We start from the raw sequence: 18,974 nt of genomic DNA, 5'->3' as shown, positions 1-18,974 counted from the left end.
TGCAGGAATGTGCTACCCAGGGATGCAAGGAGGTACTGACAGACCAGCGGCGGAGGTCCCCATCGGGGAAGGCGGAGGAAGGCAGTGGGAGGATGGAGGGAAAGCAGAAGTGGTAAAAGCAGAATAAAGGGCCCGAGGAGTGTCTGCTCACACTGGGGTGCTCTCACCCCAAGGTGAACTCCCGGTGCGGAGCTTGTTATTGCAGAAGGACATCAAGGTCCTGATCAATGAACTGACATGCTGGCCAGGCCACGGAACCCTGTGGCAGCTGGCCAAGCCACAGAACACTGTCAAACTCAAAACGCTTTACAAAAGTAAGGGGACAACGAGGTGTTTTCCTCTGTTACTTTATAACCCTTTCATACTAGTTGAGTTGTTTTTTTTTTTTAACAATGTACATATACTACTTTATAATTAAACAAAAAACTTTAAAATGATTTTTTTAAAAAAGAAAAGAATCACAGTGGAACATGAAATGGAATGTCAACTTTGGGGACAGGTCATCCAGGGGAGTCCAAGAGCCCCAACATGGTTGTGTGTCTCCGGGTCCTCAGGTCATCGCCCAGCCTCACCCACAGGGCACCTGCCACCGCTGTGGCCCACCCCACGAGCTTCCACTTGGTGCCTGCATGAGAACGCACCGCCTGCCATGGAACTTCCTCCTGTGGGGCAGAGGAGGAGTCCAGAAGGCCACAGGAATCAAGTCAGCAAAATTAAGTTAATTTACAAAGTTATAGTAAAAACCACAATAGTAACCCAGTCCCTCCCACACAGCGTGAGCCCCGGGCTGCACCGCCTCCACAGGTGGCCCGTGCTGGCACCTCACACACCAAAGGCGGTGAAGAAGATATGCATCTTGGCCAGGAAGGTGGTGACAGAGCCCTGCCGCCAGAGCTTCATCTCCACGTCCAGGGCAAAGTCCCGGGGCTCCAGCACCGCCCGCTGCAGGTAGACCACGCCCGTGTAGGGGGTGAGCCTGCGCGTGCCAAAGTAGCCCTCCTCATTGCCCTTGATGATGGTCAGGGCAATGGTGTCCCCTGTGAAGGCTGGCGCGGGGCCAATGCGGAAGATGTGCGTGGGCACCAGGAGGTTCGTCTGGAAGTCAAGCTGGTAATGCGTGATGGTTGCCGGCGAGTTACGGCACTCCACGAAGTCATGGCACGTGGTGCGCTCGCACTTCCTGCAGGGAGGATGGGCTGGGTCACCCACTGCTCACCCACCCACCCCCACCACAGACAGGGACACAGACATGGCACAGCTCAGCAGCAGGATCAAGGGCCAGCTCTCCCCCTAGTGGCCTGGAAGCCTCAGGTAAGTCCCCTTACTTCTGGGTCTCAGTTTCCTCGCCTGTGAGAGGAGGTTAATAAAAGCTTCATGGGCTCACTGGAATGGGGTGAGGTTATACATACAAAGCTTAGCATGGCACCGGCAGGGCTCATTAGCAGCTCTTACCCTCCCCATGCTCCTTTCTTCCTCCCTCCTGCCATCCTCCCATTCTTTCTCCTTCCTTTTCCTTCTTCCCTTCCTCCTCCCTTCTCCCTTCTTCCCTGTGCACCCAGGGTCCCTCCCAAGTCCGGGCTATGTGGCTGGTGGCAGAGGAGCTGTCTGTCAGTTCTGAGATTAAGTGAGGTTAAGCGGCTATCGCTCATGCTCCTGATGCCGAGGTGGAGAGTGGCATGTCACAAGCAGTGTCCTGGAGAAGCTCATGCGGTGTGGAGCTGAGGCCTCCCACCCAGAGCCCCATGAGTGGTGGCAGGACCCTGCAGCCCCAGCGGGCAGCCCCTGAGACCCTGAGCCAGACCACCTAGCTACACCGCTCCCAGGCTCCTAGCCCTTAGACACTGTGTGACAGAGAAATTATGTGTTGTATTATGGTGCTCAATGTTAGCTGGGATAACTGGCCACACAGCAGTAACTACTATGCATGTGTGTGAGGAAGAGGGCTGGTGTTTTCCGAGTCTTTCCCCTTCTTCCTCTCAACCCTGAACTGTCTACAAGGTACTTGTATTTGTTTTGCTCACCAATCCCACAGACCCAGCAGTCAGGGGCTGGGAAGAGAAGGAGGTGGTCGAGGCAGGCGCCCATCTCTCGGCCTCTCCCCTGGGTAGTTCGGGACCAGGGCAGGCTCCCTGGGTCAGGGACTGGGGTGGGGGCACTCACGTGTTGGAGACTCGGACGTAGTTGGGAGGACAATCGAAGCGCAAGCAGCGGAAGCTGCCCGGGATGTTGTGGCAGGTCTCAGCCTCAGAACAGTTGTGAGTTCCCAGTGCACACTCATCCAGGTCTGGGGGAGAAGAGGGGCAGTGGCAGAGTCACCACAGCTGGGGGTCCCAGCCTGAACCTCCCCAGCCTGCATGAGAGGCCTGGGCCCCACGGCAGCAGGACCTGTAAGAACAGCCCGTGTGCCCCCCTGGACACACATGCCCCATCTCACTTGCTCGGCACCTGCCACAGGGGGCCTTGCTCTAAAGTGTCAATCACCTCATGTCACATCCTCCAGTGGCTTCTCGTACTCTGGAATAAAGCCTAAGTCCCACTCTTGGACATCAAGCCACATAGGGCAAGGCCTCTCTGGCCTTTCTAAGCCCCTTCTCTTCCACAGAGGCCACAGACCTGCTGGACATCCCTGGGCTGCCCCAATAGCCCGACCCTTAATCTACCCCAGGGCCTTTGTTGCTGCTGCCAGAATGCTTTCCCCAGCTTTTCCTGTTGCTGGCTCCTTCTCATCTTTTAACTCTCAGACCTTGAGTCATCCCCTCCAGGATGGCCTCCCTGACTCTACAGTGGTCCTCCTTCACCCTCCATCCCACCCATTTTACCCTTCTGTGGCTCGTAATGCTCTGCAACACACCTAGGCTGTTTTGTATGGCTGCATGTTTTGTATGTTTCCACCGTCCCCCCTCAACCTGGGCTCCAGGAGGGCAGGCGTATTTGTTCTCATTCCCACGGTGTCCCCAGCACCCAGTGGAGTGCCTGCATGGAGAAGCACTCAACATGTCTTGCTGGACAGAAGTGTAAGACCCATCACTTGCAAGTACAGACTCTGAGACACAGAGCTATGAGTGAACGTCCCCCATGAGCCACAGATGTGCTGACACTTCCTGTACATTCAGAAGGAACTCCAACAGCCACAAAGGCTCAGCACACACGTGAGCACACGCACACCCACACAGGTGCAGAGAAACACACAAAGGGCCCGTCCAGGACAAAGAAACATATAAACATCAACAGACATAGGAATAGATATTGTTCACAAAAGTTCAGAGAAGCCGGGTGTGTGTGTGTGTGTGTGTGTGTGTGTGTGTGTGTGTGTAGCCCACAGACATCCAGAGGACAAAAGGTCTTAGAAATGGGTTCTTGAGAAACTTTCTTTAAGGATGAGCTGCTCAGCCCAGAGAGGGCCGTCTCAGGAGGCCTCGGGTAAGTCCCATGGGGTGGAGGCAGGGGTCTTCCGGGGCAACCATGGGGGGCTTCAGTTTTTGTTTTCCAATCCCCCATATCAATACCATTTAGAAATTTCTCCTCACTCAGTCCTCACACCAGCCCAGTGCAGTGAGGATCATTGGCTTCTGCAGACAGAGGAGGGGGGCATAGAGGTGCAGAGAGGGGCAAAGCCTTGCTCAAGGTCACAGAGCAGTGAGCAGGGCAGCAAGCCAGGTGTGGCTGATGTCAAAATCTGGGATCAATCATGATGCCAAGCTGACTCCTAACAATAACAACAATATACGAGTAATAGTAACAATAGTCAGCCTGCCTCCAGAGTTTACCGCCCAGCATCTCTGTGATGCCTGAGGCAGTCTGCACCGACACCAACCCCACGAGGCAGGTGCAGGTGTCCACGAATGTGCCCCGGGCCACGCGGCTTCCAGGGCAAGGCCAGGACTCACTACCCCTGGCCCACCACCCACTCTGGGCTCTTGGCCACCAGGCTGTCTTGTAGGGGATCAGCTCACATCTGTTTACCTCTCTGGGTCTCACTTCCCTCCCTCTGTAAAATGGGTCCCACGGTGGTGCAGGGGTGAGTGGGAGAAAGCATCGCAAGAGGCCAGGAAGGGTAGAGCCCAACTGGGTGGTCCCAGGCTGCTGATTATTCGCTAATGGACTCCACATGGAGAGGGCCTCCTTTGGCTTTTCCTGTCGTTGTTTTTTTTTTTTTTTCCAGCTGTTGGGGAGGGGCTGGAGGCTAATGGAGACATTGTCAAGCATATTCTTTCCCCCAAGGTCAGCCTCCGCCTCCATTTGAGCTGAGGGACCTCAGGGTTTGGCCCAAGCCAGAACAGAACAAGAGGACAACCTCTTAGCTCTGAAGGTCAGTAGCTGCAGAAGCGGCTATGTGGAGTGACCTGGGAAATGGACGAGGCCGGGGAGCCGGCAGCCCCTGCTGTGCCCTCCCCCACCATGTGAGTCAGAAGGCTCTTCCAGAAGGAAGGTCTGGAGAGGAAGTGAGGGCAGCAGATGCGCGGATATGCAGCTCTACCTTGCCCCAAACTCCTGGTGCGGGCTGGTGGCGTGGCGGGGGCTTGCAGAGGGGACCTAGCCTCACCAGTTCTTCAACACAGAGAAAGCTGTGGGGGCAGAGGGGCAGCCACCCCAAGAAGAGGATGCAGAGACAGGGTCGGAGGCAAGCCTGGTCAAGAGAGAAGCACTGGGAGTCAGGTACACCATGATTGGCATATACCATCCCAGGGAGCCCTCTCTAGTGGCCAGCCAGGCACATGTGGGCATCCAGGTGTCCCCAGGTGCCTGGTGTGGTTTGGAAAATAAAAAGCCAGGGAGAGTCTCTTGTCAGTGTAGACAGGCTGGCATCCTGAAACTCCTCCAAGAGCTAATGTCACTGCAGGGTTTTACAGGGCTTCCTTGAGTGGCCACACTTGTGTTCTGGCACCAGGAGGAACAGGGCCTTGGTGTCACGTGCGAAATCACAATCCAGAAGGATAAAGTTGTACTTCCTGCCAAGCTAAGCACATGGTGAGTAGAATCCTTACATTTTACAGAGTCCATATTGATTTTTTAAAAATTAAATAGCAGAGGGCTTTGCAGCCCGCAAGACTTAGGCCAGCTTCTGTGGGCCCAGCAGGCCTCCCAGTCAGAGAAGTCAGGTCTTCACACACTCTTCTGATGTAACTTAGGACTCTGACATGTCTACATCCACCCGCAGTAAAGGACCCCTTGAGCACTGGGACTAGGTACACACATAAGGGCTGGAACGTAGGGGTACCTGCCCCATGCTGCGCCACTCTACCCTGCCCGATGCTGCTTTCTGTTCTATGCTAATAGAAAGGAGAACGCAGACAGCTGGCTAAAGTCCACCGACTTGATCTCAGGATTCACTGACAGGGAGCAACCACCAGCCTGCACCATGCTGGGCTAACTCCAAACCCTTCTGGGTGCCAACTCTGACCCCTGGTCCCCAGAACACCAGGACCTGTCTTTGTGAGCCAAGAAGATGCCCAGGGCTGGGCCAGGCCCCCGGTCACACCCCGAAGGCTGTACCCCAGGGAACTCCAGGTTCCCAGCTCCATGTGTGGGGAAGACCTGGCCACTGAAGCCAGGCAGGTGGTCTGAGCTCTGCAGCACCCAAGGGCCGAGGGGCTGAGGGGCCGAGGGGCTGAGGGGCTGAGGGCCCAGGGGCTGAGGGGCCCAGGGGTTGGTTCTCCCAGGGCAAGGCCCCCTTCTGTGTCGTGGCCCCTCACCTTGCCCTGGTGACTTACCAGGCCCAGAATCTGGTGGCAAATGGCACCGAACTTAGAATTACAACTCTCTAGAGGAGGAGGAACATTAAATACCACAGAACATGGTCTCTATTCAGGGACACAGTCCCCTCTCTTGCAAATTCTGACAGGTGACTGCCAGCCCTTGCACATCCTCAATGGCAGGGGAGTGGAGACCCTCCCATTGTGCAGCCCTCCCAGATCTACACAGCTCTGACAAGGAGAACACCTTTCGGCACAAGGTCTGGGATCAGCCTCCCTGTGACCCCCTGCCCTACTCCAGGGATCCCACCCTACCCTCTGGGTCCACAGACCTGCCTGATCCCCTTGTGTCCACATAACACTGCAGAGACTCGGGACACTGCCTGGGTTCCCTGTGGCTCTTCTGCAGTCTTCTCACTGGACAGGCCTCCTGCCTCCTTAGAATCACCCCATAGTATCCCTGTTCCACTCTCAGGGCAGGGTCGCAGTGCCAAGCCCAAGCCTAGAAGATTCTAAGCTGGACTGAGCAGCAGCAAGACTGTCAGCTTCTTCATCCCAGGCACAACCTCAGTTAACATGGCCATTGGAGGCGGTGGCCATCCTGAATTTCTGCACTGGATATGGGGGCTCCAAGTGCATGCAAGCCGCGTGTGCTTTTCTGGGTCTGCTTGGAGCCTGCCCGGGACCCTGGTGGAGGCGGGGGCGGGGGGACTTGCTCACCCTTGCAGGACCTCCCGTTGGCGGTCATGGTGTAGCCCCGCTCAGGACATGCACACTGGTAGCTCCCCGGCACATTGAGACAGCGGAAGGTGCAGAGGATGCTGGCACCTTGAGCACACTCGTCGATGTCTGTCAGAGAAAGGTCCGACCCCCAGTGAATCCTGTCCACCCACAGGGCCCAGCCACTGACAGTCAGCCCGTCCCTGTCACAGTCACAGAGCTTAAAGGCCCATTTCTAAAATGAGGACAAGGGGACTGAGAGAGTAGAAGAGACTTGCCCAAGGCCACAAAGCAAAACAGGATCCCACTCCAGTGCTTACACCCTAGGGCTGCTCCCTGATTGCTGCCACCAGTGGAAGGGACAATCAGATGCCAGACATGGGCACCTATGTCAACTTAGTTCTTCATCCCCCTGAAGTCAGAATCATTATTTCCATTTTACAGAGGAGGAGCCTGAGGTCAGAGTGGAGAGGCAATTTGCCCAAGGTCACACGGCTAGGAAACTGCAGAGCTGGGGCTTGAACTCAGATTGATGCTAAAACCTTTCTGTGTCCATGGCCCAGGAAGGACTCTCAGGGAGCCTGGCACAAGGGGAAGGAGTCTCTCTGGAAGGGAGCCCTTGGGCAGAGGACAGGTACCTGTGCAGGTATGCCCGTCCTCAGCCAGCTGGTAGCCCTGGCGGCAGTAGCACTGGTAGGAGCCGTAGATGTTGGCACACTCCTGGCTGCAACGGTGGGCCTCACATTCGTTCACATCTGCAGGGATACCAGCAGGCAGTCATGGCAGGGCCCAGGTCCACCTTGGAGAGCGCATCCAGATGCCTCCTGACAGCCAGGCCCGTCATGTTCCCTGGTGTGGAATGGGGCTTGCCCATTCGAGGGCCAGCTCTCCTGCCAGGCCGGTAACTGGGAAGGGATGCATGGCCTCCCAGGGGTCTCAGCCAACTCATCTCACTAGGAGAAAGCGAGGAAAGTGCCTCCAGGCCAGGGAGGGGCTGGAAAAGACTGTGCCAGGTAAATGGGCCAAGACCCCATGCTCCTCTGTCTTGGCCCCTCACTCCCTCGCTGAGCAGCCTGGTGACCTCACTCCACACCAGGCCCCACTGAGCTTGGGGCAACAGCACCATGAACACATGTGGGAACAATGTGACAGTCCCTCCCTCAGCCACAGGTGCATCCCACACAGGTGGGTACATGAACCCACCTGTTCATGCCTCGGTACCCTACCTGGCGGTACAGATGACACAGAGACCCAGCCCCTCTGGACGGAGGGAGCTGGGGCCCCCGGACCTCATCGGGGGAATTCAGGGCAGAAGACAACAGGAGGAAGGCGAGAGTGGAGGCCTTAGAGGGATTGGCCAGATGGAGGAGGAGGGAGGGGCCGGTCTGGGTGAAGGTGTGAGGGTGAAGGGTCGGGGAGGGTCTGGGCTTTCCAAGGTGGCTCTGTCCGCTGTGGATACCAGGCAGCATGGGGTCGGAGGCCAGGGTCAGGGTCAGAGATTAGGGCCAGCGTACCTTCACAGTGCTTGCCATCGGCCGCCAACAGGAAGCCAGAGGCGCAGGAACAGCGGTAGGAGCCGCGCGTGTTCTCACACGTGTGCTGGCACAGGCGGCCCGGCGAGGTCCAGCACTCGTTCACGTCTATGGGAGGGCAGGCAGCAGGCACAGGGTGGGTGGCCTGGAAGCCAGCTCCTTCCACCCCCAGTAGCCACCCAGGGCCAAAGAGGGGACTGGGTGGGAGAAGGACACAGAAGGAAAGACAGGGAGAGGCAAGGACAGAGAGGCAGAGACCAGGTGGCGGGGACACAGCAAGGGTGTTGGAGGAAGGTGAGAGGCAGAGGCCAGAGGGACAGACACAGGCACAGCAAGCGACAAGAAGAGATGGTGACAGAGACTGAGGGAAGCAGGAAAGACCAGAGCAAGAGGGGCAGAGACACAAGGATGAGACAGCAGGGACCAAGAAGGTGGGGGAGTCACAGCCAGATCCAGCAGGAGGATAAGGCCAGCTGGAAGGCGGCCTTGGGGGCTTCATCAGGTGGGTCCCACTCAGGCAATGGGGGTGCTGGGCATGGGGAGGTGAAGTGCACAGAGGGCATGGGCCCAGCCAAGTGTTCCCCAGGAGTCCTGGCCACCAGCCCTACCTACCGATGCAGGCCCGGCCGAAGGCGTCCCGCTGAAAGCCAGCTTTGCAGTCACAGCGGTAGGAGCCAGGGAGGTTGTGGCACACCTGGTCCTCACCGCAGCGGTGCACACCCGTCTCACACTCGTTCACGTCTGTGGATGAGCAGGACACCCTGAGGCCTGGGGCTCCCTCCACACACACCTCCCATGGGTAGGGAAGCAGGCAAGCCGCGCTGGCTGGCAGGGCGGAGGGGCAGGCCTTACCCACACACTTGGCCCCATCTTCACTGGCGTGGTAGCCATGTCTGCAGACCAGTGGGTTCCTCTGGCAAGTGTAGGAGCCCACTGTGTTGATGCAGCTGAAGCCTGACCGACAGGCCTCGGGCAATGATGTGCACTCGTTGATGTCTGCAGAGGCAGGTGAGGGTGACAGGGAGCCTGGCATGGTGCCTTCCCAAGCCCCATCCCCTCCCAGGGCCACACTGGGAGGATCCCAGGCTCCAGACCAGCCTTGGTCAGAGCTGCAGAGCCAGACTGTCCCACCCCTGTGCCCCACCTCCCAGAACCCAAGCACCTGCTGGCTGGCCCTACACCCTTTCATATCTGCCCAACAGAGCAGCTGGAGGCAGGGCAGGATCGAGGCTCAGTACCAGGATAGCTACACCAACCACAGGCCGGGGAAGCACATGATGCTGAGGAAGCACAGCACACTAACAAGACATTTTAGAGGCGCAGAGACTAAGTTAGCAAACCCCTTTTTGGAAGGAGTTGATGAGGGCACAGAGCGGGTGGAACCTCAGGCCCACTTGGGGACAACTAGACTGGCATCTGTGAAACTGTAAGTCTCAACCCTCGAGTGCAACATAGACTCATTCTAGGAGGTCTCACTGGCATTCTCTGGTAATGGGGAATTTCAGTGGGTATCACACGCAGCACCGTGTGGGGACGCTAGTGTTCCAGTTCTTCCCGGATGTGTGTAGATGTATGTGCGAGGTCATGATCTATCACACAGCACTGCTGACTGGTTAAAAAAAGTGGATACTCATTCGCATCCAGTCCAACTCCACAGACAGCTTCAGGGAGGCTACTGCATAGTAACTCGGCAAAGGTCCCACAGCTCAAGGTAGTGGAAGCAGCTGCACTTTGGGGGACATGCCATTCACAGGGAGGGACAAGGAGGCTGGGAGAGGAATGGTGCAGAAGCCAGGCCTCACTGATCTCTAAAGCCCTCAAAGCCCCCACAATGCCCCTAGTGGCCCCCAGCCCCGCAGCCCCTGCTCACCCACACAGTTGCCTTCAGGGTCCTGCAGGAAGCCCTCCATGCAGCGTTGCCGGGCCTGGCAGTAGAAGGAGCCCTTGGTGTTCTGGCACAAGAAGCCTGCCTGGCAGGTGTGCGTGCCCATCGCACACTCATCCACGTCTGCAGAGGAGAGGCGGGGTGTCAAAGGCTGGGGGGCAGGTCCTGCCTTTACACTGAGCAGCCCTGCCCACACATCCCCGCCCTCAGAACCATGACCCTGATGGCCACAAAGATCTGCTCCCTGGGAAGCTGGCAGAGCCACACTTGCTGGCGTGGCCCTCGTCGCAGAAGTAACAACGATGTGGCCATGTTTACTGCACTTCTCCTTGGTCCCAGGCACTGTTCTGGGCACTCTGAGATGGACTGATTTCCCTAATCCCCACACAACCCTACGAAGTAGATGTCATGATGTGCTCCATCTTACAAAGAGGGAAGCTGAGGCATAAACAAGGCTCCACCACTGGGGAGCACTGGACCAGGACAGAACTCGGGGGACGGGCTTCCAAGTCTGCTCTGTTAGCCACTGCCCCACACTTGCAGGGGGCAGAAGTGGGGATGTCCCCACCATGTGCCTGAATCTTGAAGGTAAGGTCATGTGTCCCCACTTTAGGGAGGTAGCACAGGTAGCAACAAGGCTCCAGCCCCAGAGACTTCCTGCTTCTGGAACATGCCAAGAGTGCTTCCTCCCCACATCCTGTGGGCCTCAGCACACTGCCCCCTCTGCCTGAACACCCTCCCCAGGAGCTTCTCATTCAGGTCTCAACTCCAACATCACCTCCTCCAGGGGCCTCCTTGAACCCATCACTTACAGGGGCCCCCAGTCACTCTGCCATCTCCATTTGCCTGTGTGCACCACACCACGAGATCAGAGAAGGGCCACAGCACCCCACCCTGCATCCCTGGTACCCAGGACCCCGCAGGCACATAAGAGCAGCTCGGGAAGTACTTGTTGAAAAGGTTGGATGAAACCCCTCCCTCTGCTTAGAAGCCTGGAATTTTCCAGTGAAAGGGACAGAGTGAGCCCTCTGTGGGCTCCACCTCAACATACAAACAGGAGAACCAACCCACCATGAGGAGAATAACTGGCACCCAGGCACCAGCAGGCAGGAGCAAAGCCAGGTGGACCTAGCCTGCTCTCACCCAGCCTCAGCCTCCCACCTCCGCCCCAAACACCACCATCATGGGGTCTTCCCACCAGCAGGAAGCCCAACTAAGGGGAGCTTGCTAGAAGGGAAGGGATGGGGAGGGGCATGGCCAGGCCTGAGCATGGCCTGAGCATGGCCAGGTGGAGCCAGGGAGGGGTAAGGCCTCCAGCTGGTCCTTTTGGGCCCTTCTCACCTTCACACTCGCCATCCTTGAGGGCATAGCCTGGCTCACAGGTGAGTGCCTTGTAGCAGCGGAAGGAGCCCAGCGTGTTCACACAATGCTCACCCCGGCTGCACGTGTGCAGGTCCGTCACGCACTCGTTGATGTCTGCAGGGAGAGCGAGACCGTCAGAGGCTACAGGGAGCCCCCAGAACAGTGGCTGAGTGCAGCCAGCAGACCTTGGACCACCAGGAGGGAGGGAGCACCAGGCCCTGCCCTCAAGGTGCTCACCATCCAGAGATGTGGCTGATGTCTCGGCACCCAAACATCCGTTCATTCAACAAAGATTTATTGAGCACCTGCTATGCACCAAGCACCATTCTTGGCACTTGGTGTACATCAGTGACCAAGACAGACAGAAATTTTTGCCCTTGTGGGGCAGACACACAAGGGGAGGGGGCACAATAAATACATAAACAAACACAAATGGAGCTGGTGCTCAGTGCTGTGGACAAAACAGAGCAGTATGCGGGGGCGCTGGGGGGGGATGGGTCAGGGATGGATTCTCAGGAAAGAAGACATTTGAGCAAAGATGTGACAAGCTGACAGACTGGGTCACGCAGACAGTCCAGGCAGAGGGGTCAGGGACGTGAAGGCCCTGAGAAGGAACCCAGCTTGGCAGGTTCAAGGGCCCCCCAGGAGTGGCATGTGCTGCAGGGGAGAGAAAGGAGAAAGAGGGTGAGCAGGAGGAAGGCTGGGAGCCACAGAGAGTTCCAAGCAGAGGAGGGAGTGGTCTGACTTCTTTGGAGAAGGGATCTCTGGCAGGGGGTGGACAACAGGGGTGAGGATCCAGGCAGGAGATTCAGTGGCTCAGACTACCTTCTATGGGGCGGGAGAAGCGGTTGGATTCTGGAAGTATTGTGAAGCTGGAACCAACAGGACCCACTGACGGATGAGATGAAGATGAGGCAGGAGGAGGGGCCCAGAGGCCCACAGAGCTTCTGGCCACGCAGCTGGACAGGTGGCAGTGAGGGCAGCTGTGAGGTGCAGGCTGTGGGGCAAGGTGGGAGCCCTGCTGGCCATGAGAGTTTGAGGGTGAAGAGGCAGCCAAGGACACGCCTTGAGTTCACACAAGGGGTCCGAGTGAGAATAGCAACTTGAGAATGGTCAGATGGCTGAGGCCACCCAGGAGAAGAGGCCACAATGAGAGGAGGCCAAGGACCAACTCCTGGGAGATTCCAGGGATAAGCAGCTGGAGAGAGGAGAAGCCAATGAAGGAGAGAGAGGATGTGTAAGGGAGGTGGGGAACCACAGAGACTACCAACTCAGAAACCTCCCCTGAGGCCACAGAGGCCACCAACTCAGAAACCAGCCCTGGGGCCACAGAGGCCACCAACTCAGGGACTATCCCTGGGGCCACAGAGGCCACCAACTCAGAAACCACCCCCAGGGCCACAGAGGCCACCAACTCAGAAACCACCCTGGGGCCAGAGCTAAGCCGGCATGGAGAGCTGACCCAGTTCCTGACCCCTGATGCTCCACCTTGCAGCGGCGGTCGGGTGCACCATTCCTCTGCTTATCCATCCATTCTATACACATTAACTCTGTGCTAGGCTCCTGTGACCAAGTGGGTGTGTCGGCCCCAGTTCTGGCCCTCAAGGACAGGCAGGTGGAGGCTTGGAGGCTCCAGCCAGAGAAGTGCCTGCTGTGGTTCTGGACCATCAGATTCACTTCTCAGGAGTGGTGACATTCGAGTTGAGTCTACAAGGACTACTAGGCGATCAGGTGGAGAGGTGGAGCCCTGGAGAAAGAGACCCTCCCAAGTTCACAGGTGAACCAAACAGTGTCCAGGCCAGGCAAACCCGGGGGTGGCTGGGAATGGGCCAGCAGTTCTGGGCCAGCAGTTTCCAAGGAAGGCTTGGCTGCGCACGATAAAGACTTGATTTATAGGCTGGACTAACAGAGGGAGACAGTTCCCAGGACCCCAGAAATGCCCATAGCCTAGGGAGTCTCTCACAGCCTGGAGGAATTAAGGCAATAAATAACAGCAGCACCATGAGCGGAGGCTCACCAGGGTCAGGTGGTTTAGAGGACTTGGTTCTGCAAGCCCCATTTCACAGATGAGGAAATCAGCCTCCCAGGAGTGCTGTGACTGGACCAGTCACACGGACAGCCAGGTGGCAGGATCAAGAACGGAAGCCAGTGCCTGGCCTGGAGCTGTGCCCTTGGCCCCATCATTCAGGCACTGCTGCAGCACCGCCTCCTGGGAGGCTCAGAGCTGGGGGCTGCCTCCCTCACACCTCCCTGCAGCCCAGCCCACCTGAAGCACTTCTCCCCGTGCCCAAGACAGTCTACAGACCACAAAAGGTAAATGGTAAACACAGGGGAGTCTCTGGCACAGCTCACACCCAATACTGTCCCACTTTGATTTACATACCTCCAGTGACAGAGAGCTTACTACCTCTGCAGTTTGCCTCAGTATTACACATCGGTTGAATCTAATGATGATGTCACAGAACTAGCAAGTTCTTTAAATGAACTGGTTCATTTAATCCCCACAATGACTCTTTGAGGTGGGTGTTGTTATCTCATTCCCAGTTAAGGAAACTGAGGCTCAGGGAGGTTAACCAACTCGTTTAAGGTCTATAATTAGAAATCCAAAGAGCCAGGATTTGAGCACAGGCAGGCAGGCTGGCTGCAGAGGCCACACTCTTGATCCTAGCATGAGCCTCCCATTTCACCTGTCTGGGTTAATAAACAAGTGCAGAGCAAACAAATAAACTGCAGGAGTGCGCTGTGGATGTACAAATGACGGAAAGAATGCGCAGCAGGTGCTAGCACGACAGGATGAACATGTGCGTGAGGGGCATGGAAGGATGAAGGGGAGGCGCTGACGCGTTTGTACAGGATGAACAAGGAGGGAAAGAAATAAAGGAATGCATGTGAGCTCATAAATTTTGCTGAATGGAATGTGCCCTTGCTCTTTTACTCCCAGAACCCACTTTGCAGGTGCCTGGGGATCCCTTTTAGCGTGAGGTCTTATCTCCAAGCAAGCAGAGGAGCCTGCATACTCAGGCACAGTGAGAGGGCAGGGCGTCCCAGGAGGGGTGCTCAAGGGCCCTCGTGGGATCTGCCTTCCCAGACGTACACATACGGACCCAACCCAGACAGGAAGAGCTGGCCAGCTGCTGGCAAGCAGGGTCAGGAGCGCATGTTGTGCCAACGGCTGGAGGCCTAGGGCAAACATGTCTGCAGCAGGCATTCAGCCCAGCACCATGGGCCCATGTGCCCAGCAGTGAAAGGTGAGGAAGGAAGGGGACATGTCCGGGCTGGACATGGAGCACAGAGAAGACAAAGGGGGCTCTGGTCACAGGCCTGCACACACTATGTTCTGCTCTTACTTCCATTCCTTTTTTCAAGCTGTTCCTTCTACCCACATGCCCTTCCTGATTTCCAAATGCTATCCCGCTACCACCAGCTGGAATGAGCTCGCCCTCTGCGTGTGTCTCTGTGATGGCATTTACCACGGTCTGCCCTGAGTCCCAGCTACTTTGGGTCTATCTCATTTGGGACCACGAACTGGAGGACAAGGGCTTACGGTCCTCTATGAAAACATCGGAGGCTGCAGACATGTACGCATAGAGCACTCCTGGAGTCCCAGCCCCGGGCCCACGGGCAGCCTAAGAGAGGGGAAAGAAGAGACATCACCAATAACCGACCTAGGCGATGTGCAGCATAAGTGCCGGGCGTGAGCCCTCACCCCGTCCTCTGGCCCCACGGTCAGAGGGGAGGAAAGGGAGGTTCAGAGAGGAGAGCTCTGCTGCTCAAGGTCACATAGCAAGAGAATGTCAAGCTGGTGTGGGAGGCGGGCTCTGCTGGACCCCAGCCTCCATCTACCAGCCTCTGTGGGGCATCCTGGGGAAGGCACACAGCTGATGTAGCATGCTCACAGTGCCCAGGCTCTGTGCTACGACAGTGCACACACGTCACACAATTGTCAAGGGAGGAGCAACAGCCTCCGTGTTACAGATGAGAAAACTACGGCTAGGAGAAGGCAAGTCACTCATCCACAGCCACAGAGCTTCTGGGGGTCCTGCCTGGAGCCCAGGCCTCCCAACCTCCAGACCCCACACACGCTAGCCTACTCCCAGCATGTCTGACCCCCTCATTTCCCTGCAGCCCAGGTGGAGTCCACGACCCACTAGGCCACACATCCAGTTCCCTGACACATAGACACATCCCTGGGGAAAGCAGCCTCCGGGTGGAGCTGGCAGCCAAGCGGGACAGGACGCCAGGACACAAGGGCGAGACATGGAGCACGGGGGTGCCGGCTGTGCTGAGAGCTCACATGCAAAGGGCAGACCCTTTGGCACGTGGCCGCAGTGTGACAGGCTTGGCTTGGAGCAGAGCAGAGCGCTGAGACGGCAGGCGGCAGGCGGGGCCCTGGCTTACCCACGCACTTCCTGTGCGCATTGAGGATATAGCCCTCGGCACAGATCACTGTGTGGTTGACACAGTAGAAGGATCCCAGGGTGTTCACACAGAACTGTCGCCGGCTACAATCGTGAGCACCCATCAGGCACTCGTCTTGGTCTAGCGGCAGCCGCAGGAGGAAAACAGAAGTACTGTTAGAGGGGGCATGGCCTGCCATGGAACACCCAGTGACAGAAGGAGAAGGAGACCCAGTGAGGGGTGGGGCCTGCCTAGGGTCTCCCCATCTGTGTGTAGCTGGGCCTTGGGCCCAAGTCTGAGTGTGCAGAACTGGGCCCCACTGCTTCAGTAACGACAGTGGCGAGGTGAGACTCAGAGAGGGTGGGCGACTGCCCACAGTCACAGTGGGGACAGGCCCAGAGGCTGCCTCCCATGCACACTCGACACTTCCCACATCCACAGCCACCAAAGGAACCACACCACAGAGAGCTTGCAAAGTCCAATACTTAGGGGACCAGGCCAGCCACATAAACCAAAGGAGAGCCCACAAGGGCTCCAGGACACTGAGTGTCTATGCTCTGTCCCAAAGGGGACAGGGCTGTGAGCCCCTTGTATACAGATTTCACAAAGTTTCAAGAGAAACCTGGACTCTGGAAGTGTTTTAAGCACTCTTGTGCTCATCATGTTTGGAACTCACTTGATTATTTCCAATGCAGCAGAGTCGAGCAGCGCTCTTCTGCAGGGCAGATGCCCCTAGGAATGCCCATCATGACCTGTGGCCTGGAACCCGGCTTTCACTGCCAGGGCCTCCAGAGGAGGGAGGGGGGCCAGAGGATGCAGACACAGGCCAGGCTGCACGGCCAGCACAGGCAGAGAGGCCTCACGGGGCTAGGCCCAAAGGAGGCCCGCCCCAGGAAAGATGCAGTGCTTACATTTTCAGGGCCCTGGGCGATGGGGGGCAGGGCTCAGAGAACCCAGCTCCACCTGGACATGAGAGCTGCCCCCAGCATCAGAGAGGAAGGCCTGCCGGTCACCACCATATCATGTAACCTAGGCAAATCTACTGTCCTCTCTTGGCCTGTGGGATGGTATCTGTCCACATCAGAACACAGTCTCAGCTGGGGGTGGACACAGGCTTTCAGCTTCTGGCAGGGATATGGGTATTCACCCAGGCAGATTTCACTCTGTTCTCCCCAGACACTCGCCAGGGTCTCATCTCCCGAGCCTGAACTGCTGTTCTTCCTAGGCTCTGCATGCACCATTTCTGTCCTGCCCCCAGGCAGGAGGTGGAGTCTTGAGACCTCTCAGCTTGGCTCTTCAGATGCCACTCACTGTGGGAACCCATCCAGCAGGTGCTGGATCCAATGGCCTCATTTTACAGTGTGGGGTCCTGGCCCACAGAGGCCCAGCAGAGACAAGACCCAGACCTAGGCGGGGCCATAGGGGTGGAAGGACTTGGCTCCCTGGACAGCTAATCATCACCAATGTCCTTCATTTGGGAACAGATTCAGCCAGGGATCTCTGCTGTCCAGCCTCCCTCCCACTCATCACTGGAGACACTTCTGTCTGCCCTTAAAACAGCCGGCATCACTTCCCCTTCCCCCACTCCACCCAGGCCTGAACATGGCCACACAGACCAGGGTAACCCTCAAGGGCAAAGTGAGTGGAGGTGGTGTCCACGGACCAGCAGCATCCACATCACCTCGTTAGAAGCACATATTCTCAGGCCTACCCACTCAGACTATTGACTCGATCTCTGGGGATTCGGCAGAATCTCAGGACCACCTGTTTTACCCAGGCCTCTAGGGACTCAGGTGCACACTCAGCAGGACAAGCACCACTCCAGGAAACACAGAGCAACACCATGGAAGGAGCCCAGGCCCTGTCCCTCTGCAGTCGTGTTTCGGGCCACCTGGAGTGCATGTAACGCCACACGGCCACGTGAAAGGGAGTGACTATTTAACCTGTACTACTGGGGGTGCTCATCATAGCAGCCAAGACCTTTCCCCCACAAACTCAGCAAGTTTTAGGTCCCAGCCACCCCCACCTGGAGGTCCCCATCACAGGCCAACTCAGGTTTGCACAGGTAGGAGGGCGCCACAAGGCACTCACCTTCACAGGACACGCCATCCGCCATGATGGCATAGCCAGGAAAACAGGAGCACATGGCTGAACCCCCAACGCTGCTGCACACCTGCTTGCAGGGTCCATTGTCTGAAGGAAACCACAAAGAAATCAGAGACCACCTGGGCCTGGCCTTGGCCCACACTGGCTCATTCCCCATCCCTGTCTCTAACCTACTAGTGAGACACAGAAACAAGGGTCCTGGGAGGCAGAGAGGCTGGGAGACAAGGAACCCCACTCCTGGTCCTTTTCACAGGTGCATCCGTTAAGTCTGCTCCAACACTGGCTGGCATCGGGGACGATGTCCTGGGTCTGCCTCCCCCACCACTCAGATCCCCACCCATGCCTTGCGTAACAGCAATAACAGTGAGGGGATGGAGGAGAAGAGAGAAGGAGGAAGAGAAAGGAAGGAGGCAGGAAAAAAAGGAGGGGGAGGGAATGAAGAGAAGAACAAAGAATAGGACTTTCTAGGCATCACTGAATGCAACCTCCACGACAGCTCGGCAAACCAGGAACCTACTACCTCAACTACAAGAATGGAGACAAAAGGCAGCTAATTGGCTTGCTTGGGGTCACACACCAGGTCCCAGGCTGCCCCACACTGTGCCTCCTCAGTGACTTCCTCAGCTCCTCACTCAGCCCCAGGTGAGTCCATCATCCCCAAAACAGAAGCACCCCCTTTGGAAGGGCCATCTTGTACATACCCAGCAGCAGAGAGCTCACCACCTGCAAGCAGCCCAGACCCACCCCCTGGGCCCTGGGCCCTGTCCTGGAGACACCGCCCCCACTGCTTACCTTTGCAGGTATTGGGCTGTGGCAATGGCAGCGGGATGGTGTTAGGGGCCACCTGGGAAAATTCTGACTTCAGCACAGGCTCCTGTGGGGCTGCTGGCTGTGGACGGTGACCCTCTGTCACAGGTAAAGCAGAGAGGGGTTTGGGGGAGGTCTCAGGTCTTCAGCCAGGCCTCAGGCACTTCTAGGCACTTGCCCTTCTCACGCAGAGCACTGACATTTAATCCCCCACCCCATTTCACAGGAAAGGAAACGGAGGTTTGGAGTATGCATACACCTTGGGCAAGATCAATCTCAGCTACTGGGAGTACAGGGGGTGGAATGAAAAGAGGCAAGGAAGAAGAGAGGGGAGAAAGGAAAAAGAGTGTCTAGATTAAAAACCAATCAATTCTGGGACCACTGGCTGGGAGCAAATCCCTCTGGATCACCGTGGGCCCAGCGTCGGGGAGATAGCTGGGTTTTGGTGAGATCCTCTGTGGCCTGAGCCTG

The 18,974-nt window shown here is 57.1% G+C and overlaps 1 protein-coding gene across 2 annotated transcripts in view; it reads right to left on the bottom strand.

Annotated features, from left to right (window-relative positions):
• Positions 1–331: 331 nt before the first annotated feature.
• FBLN2 (fibulin 2) overlaps positions 332–18,974 on the bottom strand; it is an 86,181-nt gene continuing 67,538 nt past the window's right edge. The window contains exons 7-18 of one of the 2 annotated variants that reach the window (XM_032262316.1): positions 18,489–18,602; positions 17,682–17,783; positions 15,591–15,731; positions 11,172–11,306; positions 9,816–9,953; positions 8,798–8,941; positions 8,558–8,686; positions 7,928–8,053; positions 7,052–7,168; positions 6,414–6,542; positions 2,161–2,284; positions 332–1,180 (exon numbers count right to left, since the gene is read on the bottom strand). In XM_032262316.1, the coding sequence (XP_032118207.1) occupies positions 823–1,180; positions 2,161–2,284; positions 6,414–6,542; positions 7,052–7,168; positions 7,928–8,053; positions 8,558–8,686; positions 8,798–8,941; positions 9,816–9,953; positions 11,172–11,306; positions 15,591–15,731; positions 17,682–17,783; positions 18,489–18,602 (1,757 nt within the window). In that variant the 3' untranslated portion in view covers positions 332–822. The remainder of the gene's footprint in view (positions 1,181–2,160; positions 2,285–6,413; positions 6,543–7,051; positions 7,169–7,927; positions 8,054–8,557; positions 8,687–8,797; positions 8,942–9,815; positions 9,954–11,171; positions 11,307–15,590; positions 15,732–17,681; positions 17,784–18,488; positions 18,603–18,974) is intronic. The other variant, XM_032262317.1, reaches the window with a different exon arrangement.

This window comes from Sapajus apella, unplaced genomic scaffold (genome assembly GCF_009761245.1).
Source record: "Sapajus apella isolate SASKATOON/1434 unplaced genomic scaffold, GSC_monkey_1.0 scaffold128, whole genome shotgun sequence".
Classification (NCBI taxonomy): Eukaryota; Metazoa; Chordata; class Mammalia; order Primates; family Cebidae; genus Sapajus; species Sapajus apella.
This window is presented reverse-complemented; position numbering and strand designations above follow the sequence as displayed.